The 11,699-nt window shown below is 35.7% G+C and overlaps 1 protein-coding gene across 1 annotated transcript; it reads right to left on the reverse strand.

Annotated features, from left to right (window-relative positions):
• Positions 1-3,072: 3,072 nt before the first annotated feature.
• LOC119069110 (protein air1-like) lies at positions 3,073-4,793 on the reverse strand. The gene is made up of 3 exons (XM_037173002.1): positions 4,148-4,793; positions 3,946-4,083; positions 3,073-3,671 (listed from the first exon to the last, which is right to left on the reverse strand). Exons 1-3 carry the CDS (start codon positions 4,403-4,405, stop codon positions 3,576-3,578), a joined length of 492 nt encoding a protein of 163 aa, XP_037028897.1. The 5' UTR covers positions 4,406-4,793; the 3' UTR covers positions 3,073-3,575.
• Positions 4,794-11,699: the final 6,906 nt, after the last annotated feature.

Consider the following 11,699-nt stretch of genomic DNA (forward strand, 5'->3'; position numbering starts at 1 on the left):
GCCTAACATTACCTAGATGCACAGTTTCACTGACCGTTCGCACGAGAATTATTAATATTTATTTTCCGCTCAATATTGCAGAGTAAACAATTCACTATTCAGTCATGGCTTCGGAAAATAATTACATGATGAGTTCCGAAAATACACTTGTAACAACAAATTAAGTGAACATTTAAATATTTTGATTGGATTTGTATAAATACACTAAATTATATTGTGTTAAAGTTCTTGCTTCCACGCGAAATTGTCTAAATTGAATATTACTTCGATATACAACACAAAAATTGACGAAGAAAAGAAATGTAGGTACTTACCGCTGATAAATCCGGTATAGAATGGACTGTTTGTATTGAAATCTCGAGGAGCAGACACACACCAAGTTACCAGTTGAAGACACGACTATACGGTGCGTGCTCCATTGTTTGATTATTTGTTTTGAGACCTCACTAGCAGCCTTTAACCATTTCAATCTGGACCAACAGACTTACTTCCGTGTAAAGTAGAACGCTAACTGATATTTCGCCTAAATGTGAGCTAGCCATCGTATTTAGGTTATGTCACATGAATCGTTCAGTATGTATATATCTTTGCAGGCACTATACACACGGTCACCGCAATTACCCCAACTATGAAGCTTGAGTGAATTTGATTCCAGAACGCTGCTGCTCGTGCTGAAAAGCTCTCATACGCTAAAAAAGTCTTTTAGCATGTGTGAGGATTTTTCACTCAGATTTTCTTGCTTTGCAATTTACATGAAAACCTCCAATGTTCATTTTTCTTCAATTTGTCCTCAACAAATAAGTCATATCCATCAAATCAAATAAATTTGCCAATTTAACACTACCTACATCTAAAATTACTAACACGCATTCAACACACTCGAGACTGCCTGATCAGTTTATGTCTTCGGGCATATTTCAGTATTATAAAGAACCATATCACATGCTACAAATCTGTCATGTTCCTTAAATTGTAAATTGATTAGAAAAGAAAAATCCGTTGATTCGAGGGAAAATTCAGTTAGGAACGTGTCTCAGACAGAGTTATTTTGAATTTCATTACTAAAACACTGATACTCTTCGCTACCTCTTCAAATTGATGTTAGATGCCCTAATTATTTTAAAGTGGATCGAGAAATATTTTGAAATAATGGTGGCTGTGCACCGAATGATTTTTTTTAGGTATATGAACGTCGTTGAATCATGAGTGATGAGTAAGTTTATGCATAAGAAAATTTTGTTTACAAGAAATTAAATCGAGTGTATTTCGTACTCGTCTCATTGATGTTGTAAATTATGTTGATACGCCAGTTTTTCCAACATTTTTTTTTCTTGATGTATAAACATGGGACCTAAATATCCAAAATACACTTAAAAAACATAAAAAAAATATTTAATTACTTATTATACAGAAAAGAAGAAGAAAAAAATGATTTTAATGTAAACATAAACAAAACAAAAATCCACGTCTGTTTTTCCATACTTAAAGAATCCACTTTGTTTACACGTTTTCATGATTTTTTTATTGTCCAGACTTGTTACACTTAACTTCTCATCAGACCTCCTAACAACACAGAAGCAATTTGAAGTGTACAGACACTTAGCATTTATACTTTATGTCACAGTCATAAATGGTTGTTAGATTCTTCGTTCCACAAAAAAACGCTCGTTATATACAATATTCAAAGTACATACAATAAATATACTAAACACTTAAAGTTAATAATTTGAGTTTTTTTTCTTCTTCCTTTATCTCAACTAATTGGAGCAGTAGTTAAAGCATTAAATGCATTTACTTGATGATAACAATATCGTCGAAATGCATTTATTTTCTCATGAATAATCATGCTACTAAATGCACAAATTAAAAGAAAAGGACCATTTAGAGTTGCTACATTTTATTGAATTTAAATTAACTTAGTTCACCTTGGATTCTCCTTGCCTTCTGATGTGGGCTTTAATTCTTTGTTTGTTTATTTGTTTTTTCTCTTCAACAAGCTTTTGAGCTTAAGTTCTCATTTATGAAACGTTAGGAATGGTGACTCAAATGCTTTTTTTTATTGTTTCATAACTTTGAAGCATGATCCTTTCTCTTCATTTTACATATCACCCTTTTCTATTCAGGTGTTTCCTGACATACAACAAAATGTAAGTACATGTCAAAGAAATCTCAGTATGGAAATGTCAAGTGAAAAGGACTTGTAGAAAATGTAGAAAATTCGTTCAGCATTATATATTCTTCAGAGCCATCTCCTTGTCCCTTTCAGCCATTGTATATCAACTGCTAAATATTGGTCTCTCCTTCTCTTTATTTCGAACCGTCTGAAAAGTATTTGATTTGTGTGTCCTTCCAGTATAATAAGTATGGTATCGAAACGTTACCGCTAATTGGAAAAATTAGTGTGTGTTACAAAGAGCCATAGACCGAAGTTTTTTTGGAATACGCTCAGAAACAAAATGGAAAATCAGTGGATTAACAGCAAACAAAAGTCATTGACGTCCTGGAAGGAATAACGTCTCTAAAGTGGGCAAATCAATGGATTAAACAGTGAACAAAAGTCGTTGACAATGCAATAAAAGACAGATGAACGCTGAACCAAAACCATCACGAACTGGAGACCACCCACAACACAAAGACCACCAAGAACAAATGGACTGAAGAAAACATCAGGCATAGCAATAAGTGGCAATGAAGCGTATGAAATGGTACATCCACCCAGCAGGGATACAAACAGGCTAAAGAAGAAGAAGCACGAAAGGTTCCCAAGAATGGAACCGAACTGCCGTATTATTAGAATCGGAACACTTTTTTGTGGCATTGGATCGACGGATGTAGCACGATCTTTTTGGCTCTGGTTGGATTTGAAAGGTGAGTACAACAGTTTTCATTACTTAGTGATTTTCAATAGGCATTTCTCAGACGTTCAGACTTTATACTCAGGAGTTGTCTACTCTTCGCCGCAATACGTATCCATTTACTTTGTCAGTATTGTAGGCGACACTTATGATTGAATTAAGTGTTATAATGCACGTCCAATGAAAATCTCAAAACGCTGAACACAACCCAAAGAACTTTTCTCATAATTGGTTTTAGGATAAAATTTATTCCGTTCAGTGACAAAACTTATCATCTACGAAAAATAATTCATTTTTTGAGAGTTTGGAATGGTCTGAAAACATTTAAGACAAAAATTGTGAACGAAAAAAAAATAATTTCTTAATACGAACACTACAATGCACTCCATTCTCTTTCGAATACAATTTAATGTTTATGTTTATTGTAATTTGAGACAGAACACTAAACGAGATCTCCTGACTTAATAATTCAATCTTTTTTTTCTGTTTACTTCAAGTTGTTTTAGTGGCACATGTTTTAATGGTTCAGCATTTCTATTCTGTCGTTCATTTATTGTTTCAGAGCAAATGTTTCATTTTTCTGTTAACATTAAAAAAACCCAAAAGAAAAAAAACAATTGACCAAGAGACCGCAAACAAAAACACATTCAAACTTTCGACATTACGACTAAATTTTCTCTTTTCTTATATGTTCATTTCTCTAGTAGCTTTAAAATTACGTTAATAAAATATGTCACTGTTTTCATTGCCGTTCCAATTCAATTGAAGCTGAGGGTTATCGTGCATTGAACACATTGGTGACGATAACGCCGGAATCTGAAACGAAAAATCATTTCGAGTTAGATGAGGTGAATATTTTAGTTTAAATTTTCTCTTAATTTCTTTTCGGCAAAATAGTTATTTACAAACCTGTCGTGGACGGTAGATTTTAGGCAATTTCATTAATCAAAAGGGACTCGTCCACCACAAATTCGTATACAACTTTAAGGCCTTGAGCCTAAATTACGACATAAATTCTGTAATTTATGCCCAAGGCATCATGCTTTCGTAAATTAGAAAAAAAAATGGTCGAGCCGAAATTAACACTTACGGTGCTAGGTAAGTATTTCCACACATAGGGACAGTTATATTTGCTGTGACCTCGGTAGCCACATATTTCACATGTTGTTGAAGCCTCTGTTACACAGTTTGCGCACTGATCTTCAAAATAATCGGTTTTTTCACCACACTAAATCAAATGAATTTTTTTTAATAAATTTGGTTAACACATAAATTTGAACAAAAAAACACACCTTCAAACAACAAGCTTCTGGACATGACGACATCAAATGATCATCACCTCCACACATAGTGCATTTCGTTCGCCGTTTCGAATAAGAAAGTTCCGACCATTGTGCAGGCATCTCTTCCACATCTTCCATATCAAAACCCCAAGAGTTGTAAAAAACTTTCCTGTCGTCAGTCCAAGGCATCTCCAGATGGTTAATTTCGCTATGAACAGCATGATTAGCGTTGTTCATTCTTCGTCTTTTTGCACAAGGTGAATCCATGTTTAATGATAACTTTCAGTAAATTTGTATGAAAGCGTTGGAACGATCCTTTCACAGTCACTGATCAAACTGAAATGACATCCAGCTTCAACTTTACTTAACAGGTAAACTAAAATCAAGTCGTTTTGCGCCAGGTGCTGCTGAATATTTTCTTTCTTTCGGTGCAAAGGTTTTATACAGGTCATAAAAGGATTACACCCAAACCGTTTGTTTTGTACATTAATGACCTCAACACCTGTAATAGATGCGGGGAAACTCCAGAAAAATAATAAAAATTCGTAGTGTCATTCCGTCTGTCGATTTTCGGTGTCGGGTTTTTCCCAAATTTAAATTTTTTTGAATATTTATTTGCAGATGGTCAGTTTGGTGGTATTGTGTAACCACATTGCCGTTTAAGATAAAGGGATTTTGGTGATTCATTAATTATAGGTAATTTTTGTAACACGTGCATCTGAATTTGTATTTGTTAAATATTAGAGGATTATACCGTAGGCCTATGATGGCCTGGCTATAATAATGTTGATGGAAAATAGTGCAACATATACTTCGAACTGTGAAGTATTGAGCATTAAGTTCCTTATATTGACAATGAATTCCATAATCTAAGCTATATACGGACTATTTTTTAATCAAATTAATTTTGCTTGCTAAATCTTTTGTATTGCTTAAGTATATCGATCGAAGTTAATAAGGTAAATAAGTTAATAAGTCAGATGGTTATAAATCATAACTTGTGAAGTAAAATTTACAAGTTTATAAGTCTATACGTCACATGCTTATAAGTCGAAAGATTTAGTACTAGAACGATATTTAAGCATGAGTGAGTCACAAAATTTTAGGAACTGACATGAAACCATCTCAACAGTCCCAAAAGTCTAGAATACTACCCAAAAGACATAAAAAACCCGCATAGTTCTACAGCATTTAAGTGGTGAAACCGGTGAAAGAGGAAAAATGTTTTTGTCATTTGACCTCAGTTGATACAAAAGTTCTTCAGAATTCTTTAGTTAACATTTATAGTTAACGTTAATCAAAAATGATTGATTACCAGAATTATTATTATTAAATTATTGAATTAAAATTAAAATTAAAATTGAAACGCGAGATTTCAGTTTTGGGAACAGATTGTAAAAAAATCAAAAACGAAATGCATAAACGTTTTGATTCAATTGCAAATGGAATTCAAATGATGAAAACCGAATACGAGTTTTTGCTAGGAAGTCCCTTAACTGAAGCTGCGTCGAAAATCTGTCTAGAAAAGAAAACGAATGAATTACGAAATTTGGCAGAGAAATTGAAAAATGTAAGCCGACACAGTGCGTATTATTTTCTCCGTTTGTCAGTCACAACACCCCGTTTGATTTTTTTCTTACGTGGAGCACCAATGTGGAAAAATTCATCTGGTCTACTGCATTATGAATCGCTTTTCAACATAAACTTTACGGAATTGGCGTGGACCGAATCTTCTTTACCAATAAAGAAATGTGGCATTGGAATACGACATTCTTCAGACATAGCTCTGCCATGCTTTCTCTCATCGGTGTATAATGTTTCTGATCTGCTTAATGGACTGTTACCTGAAACTTACCGGCAGTTCGATTTGGCAAAAGAGGAAGCTGAACTACATTGGAGTCAGAAATTTGGAGAACTACCTGAAGAATCGTTGCGATCGCTCCAAAGCAAATGGGAAGAATTCTATATAGCGGAAAAATTGACATCAATACAAGATGAGTTGATTGAAAAGGCAGACAAAGCTAGATTTTTGGCCAATTCATCAGAAGAGACAGGTGCGTGGTTGCATGCACTCCCATTACCACAACTTGGAGTACGCATGAGCAACGATGAATTCAGAGTTTCGATTGCACTACGACTTGGTCTACCTATCATGCAGCCCCACAAATGTGTGTGTGGAACGAAAGTTGACAAATTTGTGAGACATGGCCTTTCATGTAGCCAAGCTACCGGTACCAATCCAAAACATGAATATGTAAACAATTTGATGCAAAGAGGGCTTAAGTCGGGCGAAGTTCCGTGCACACGTAAACCACCTAGTTGTTCTGCACCAGATGGCAAGAAACCCGATGGTCTAAGCCTTGTGCCTTGGGCCAGAGGAAAGTCACTGCTCTGGAATTATACATGTTCAGACACATTTGCCCAATCATATATCAACAGATCTTCACGCCAATTAGGTTATGTCGCAAAACAAGCAGAGGACAAAAAACTTGCTATTTTCCGGTTAGTTCTGAATTCTTCCCAGTGAGTACTTCCCGCTGATAGACATTCCCCGGTGGGAGTTCTTCCCAGTGATAGCTATTTCCGATTTCCCGGTGATATTTCCCGTTGAGCACTTCCCGCTGATAGATATTTACCGGTGAGGTCTAATTTTTACAGTAAAAAAAAGAAAATCGCCTTCGGTGAAGGCTAAATTTCCCGGTATCCAATTTTTCGCCCCTACGACTTCCCGGTATCTAGGATACCAGGATACCGCATTATTTCCATGCACGAGGAATTATGACCCGAAATTCATTGAAAAATTATATCACACACACCACTGAATGAATTTGTGGGTTAAGGTGAGCCTGAGAAGTCCTGCTATACTCAATGAAAGCTATATTTCCTTCACCTACCCCACATTTCAATTTCCCGACAAACTGTTGGAAAAATAATTTTTTTGCATATTATTAGCTTTGAACAAAATAGTTACTTTTTCGTCCAGTATTAAATATCCAAAATGGGAAATTTTAGTTTCAGTATCGTTTTAGTATAGTATTGGTATAGACCAATTAGGGTACGCTGATTGAAACAGTTATTTACGTATCTCTTGTGGACGGTGTATTTTAGGTTTTAGGCAATTTCGTGGGTTGTAGCCGGAACGAAATGACGGCGACAAGCGAAAGTGCCTAAAATAAACCGTACACAACAGACATGTATACAAATTTTCATGCTAATGGCCTCAATTACGAAAAAAATTCTGAAATTTATGCCTAACGCTGCTTTCGTAAAGCATGAAAAATACATTCCAGCAGCTAATATCACCGCAACGCTCAATGTCGGTCCGCCGTACCAAACAAGCACAAACTCTTTATAATTCAGCTTTCATTTTCGGTCCCTTCGCATGAACAAGACAGTATAGGGGACTCGCATTTCAATAGGTGCTCGTATTGGGTAGTTTACCCTAATTGATTTCACACTAAACCGAATTAGTATCCCGTTACTTCTTTGTAATGCCCTATGTCGTTCCTACTTTTCACATCTATCCTACTGTTTTTTTTTTTCGATTTGGCTTTCTTCAATCAAACCATTTATTTCGTTGAGTTCCAGTTGCAAGCAATAGCATTACCTTAACGGATTTTCATTCCCTCTGGTAATAAATTTTCCTTACCTTGATGAAGGTCCGAATTATGTAAATTTTATTCTTCGAACAATCTACAGATGATACATGTAATACATTGTATAGAGTCATAGCACAGCACTACTTCTAGTATGAACATAGCAAATATTCGGATGCTGATGAAACCCCAGTAGGAACTGCGTTGCTTTTATAACGGCATATGCCTTGTTTTCATTGTATGAGTTAAAACATACAATACAAATAATCGGTAGTTCTTATCTTATCACTAAAGCCTATAAATTTAGCTAGGAGTTGTGCTGTGGTCATAGTTTAGTCAGCAGATCATTGATGAACTATGAAAAACATGTTATGAATGTAACTTGGCTCGGTGAAAGGTGTCATATCATTGTTTTACCTAATGACAGCAAAATAGGTAGATCCTTGCTAAAATTGTAAAAAGATTCCTGCTCGAACTCAATATGTTTAAAAAACAGAATTCATTGTCAGGGCTTTCTAACCACAATACGACACGTTTATGATGCATTTATGACGCCTTTATTAGCAACACCATCGTTAAATTGATAAAACACTTAATAAATTTCTCACGTCGAGAGATCCACAATAGCCATGTTATCAAGCGAATATTTTTATTAATGTTGATGGAGTCACAAATTAATAAAAGATCAACGTTTCCGCCGTGAATATGACTTTTTATTTCACTTTATATTGCCGGCGCGCTTTAATTATAAACATTTTGGTTCGGTAGAGTTGCTTCCAATGCCCAGATAATTTGGATTAAGTTCCAATTGATGGAGGTTGGTTTCAGAACGATCGCTTGGCAGTCATTACTTCGTACCACAGTCGCATATCTCCCATAAACTATTTTGAACAAATCAAATAAAAAATTCATTTGAATTCGAAATTAACAGTCCTTACCGAATAGAACGGATGTTTGAATGTCGCTGGCTTATTTTTTTCGAAGCAAAAATGTCCGACCCACGCAAAAGCGTATCCCGGGGGCAAAGTGAAAAACAGCCAATAGTAGTGTCCAGTCAAAAGAGCAATTGAAGTGAGTACCATAACCAATGTCGTACCAATTAAGTGGAGGCGTCGATTTATTACGTTACAATGTTCTCCCAAATAGTAAGGATAAAATTCCTTGAAGGAACTGTATCCGTTTTCGCTGTATTTTCTTAACGAATAATTGTGATTAACCACTGTGTTTCGTTTGTCTTTCGTCATGGTTCTAACTTAACACGCAACGGTGACCAAGCAAATTAATCAAATGAATGAGCACGAAGATTAAAACGACTTTTATTAATTGATCTAAGGTGTTATTCTCCTAAAGTCGAATTCGGGAAACAATTTTGAAATTTGAAAAGTTACAAGACTCACATTCAACAATAACAAAAAATAATGAATGTCTTAAAAAAACACAAGTAAGGGGGTCTCAGCTGTTTTTGAAAGTCGAACTGTCAATATCTTATCAACAACGTAAGAAAAATGAAAAATATTTTTGCTGTACAACATTCGCACGAAATTCGAAAGAAATTGAGAATCGACTGCTTGCTTCCAAATACGAAATAATAAGTAATCAACGGTTATCGAATTATAAGATAAGATAAATTTCGTCTATTATAATACTGCTTAACAATCTTACGCGGTTTAAGTATCATAATTTGACAGTTTCTATCTATACGATAAACCAAAATAGAGAAGTAAGTCAAGACAGTGTATACTATGTAACTATGTTTACACTGTTTCGCAGTCATGTAATTAGTGTAATTACGTGGAATCTCCAATTGTTTCCAATCAGTTGCAAAAAAAATAATCTCAAAACAATTACGTACTTGCGAATCACCAATCAAAGTAACTTTTCACTAATTTATGATACGCAATCGACGAATTACCAGTGATGTCCAATTCACGGAAGAACGTGTCATGGTGTCGGGGAATCTCGCACACGCGATCATAGTATGCGTCCTTTTACGACATGTAACGAAAAGTCATGACTGTGCGAGATTCACCAGTTAGAGGTGAATCTCGCACACCATGAATTTGTGTGGTGTGCGAGATTACCCTACCCCCGTGTCATGATTTTGTTGAAGCCTATACACCGGCGCATTGACCTGATAATTAGTGAACATCCTCGGTAGGTAAAATATAGCAACACGCCTAGTATCCCTCACAGGATGGCGATAACAAAGACGTTGAGAAAGTGATGAATCGCTTGTGTACCAGATTGTGTAACATAATTTCGTCAGCATTCAAACGTCGCGTTTCCAACGATTGTAGTTTTAACACATTCAAAATAATTGCGGCTTGTCAACTTTCGGCACCCTGGACTTCACTTAAATAGTCGTGGAATACCTCCAAATAAATTTCTAAAAATCTAGAATTCAGTTTTGGATTTTTAGAAATTTATTTGGAGGCATTCCTCGACTATTTAAGTAAAGTCCAGTGTGCCGAAAGTTGGCAAGCCGCAATTAATTTCAATGTGTTAAGTGCTTCAAACGTTCATGATATGGAGGTCTCGGTTGAGCGATTCCAAACTTAAAGTACAGCATTCGGGTGAACTTTTTTTGAACTCTTTCGACCAGTTGCATCTCATCGGCATAGCAGGGGTTCCAGACCGACGAGCAATACTCCAACCGACTTCTAACAAGCGTCGCGTAAAGGAGACGCAAGCTGGATTGACTAGTGAAATAACGCCCACACCGGAATATGAATCCTAACATACTATAAGACTTACGAATCACCCGGTCAATATGCTCATTAAACGACAGCTTATCATCTATGATAACACCTAGGTCCTTCTTACATGATACTCTCACGAGAACTTCCCCATCCACCGTATATGGAAACATCACCTTGTCACGGCTGTGAGAGATCGACATTACTGCACACTTCTTAACGTTCAAACCCATGTTGTTCCTTCTGCACCAATCCACAACAGTTCCCAGATCATCTTGAAGTAGTTGGCAGTCATAAGACGAGTTAATAGATTTGAACAGTTTAAGGTCATCTGCAAATCCTGAACATGCTGACAACGATGTTAACAAATCATTGATAAACATAATAAACAGCAAAGGACCGAGGATAGAGCCTTGTGGAACACCTGACGTAGGAGAAAACTCGTTTGACCCACAACCGCCAATGACGACTACTTGAGTTCGGTCACGTAGATATGATGAACACCACCAAAATTGTTCAGCTTACGAAGAAGAATCGCGTGATCAACTTTGTCAAAGGCCTTAGCAAAATCCGTATCTACTTGACCTCCATTGACAATAGCATCTGCAACCGTCGAGACGTATTATCTCTCCTCTCTCAGATGACAGTTAGGGGAGAAAATGTCTATTGGTTTTTTAATGTAAATATAAATTTTCTACCCCAAACCGTCACCTTTGTTTTTGTTTTGAAAAATTGTGCGGCAAATTGATGTGTGTGTTTTGTGGAAAACAACGAATCACACATATGAAAAACGTTGTGCTTACCTCTATCATTTCCAATTTGAGCGATTCGCGATTCTTGTTTCGCAAAACTTCGTTCTTCTTGGAAGTTTCTATTTATAATCTATCTATCTATAACAAAAAGAAATTATGGTACACTTTCGTCGACCGATCATTAACGTTAATATGAAGTGTAAATTAATTTATGGCATTAAAAAGGACGGTGTCATTAAGCCATTTTAATGGAAATTCCAGAAAATGACTTTCAAATAAAATTGTTTTTTTTTTGGGTCGTGCAAGGATCGTTTTATTTAGAAAGTCGATGTGAAATTTATTACACTTTTTGTTGAGACTGGTAGTGAAGTGGAGAAAATGTATATAGATATTCAATACCCTTATGTGATTAAATAAACAAGGATCATATTGGTATACTCCTCATTCTAATCAATTTAACATAATTTTAATGCCAGTCATAAATTTAAGTTTTTCCAGCTTCGACTTTTCTGCTTAA

Source organism: Bradysia coprophila, assembly GCF_014529535.1.
Source record: "Bradysia coprophila strain Holo2 chromosome X unlocalized genomic scaffold, BU_Bcop_v1 contig_26, whole genome shotgun sequence".
NCBI classification, from domain to species: domain Eukaryota; kingdom Metazoa; phylum Arthropoda; class Insecta; order Diptera; family Sciaridae; genus Bradysia; species Bradysia coprophila.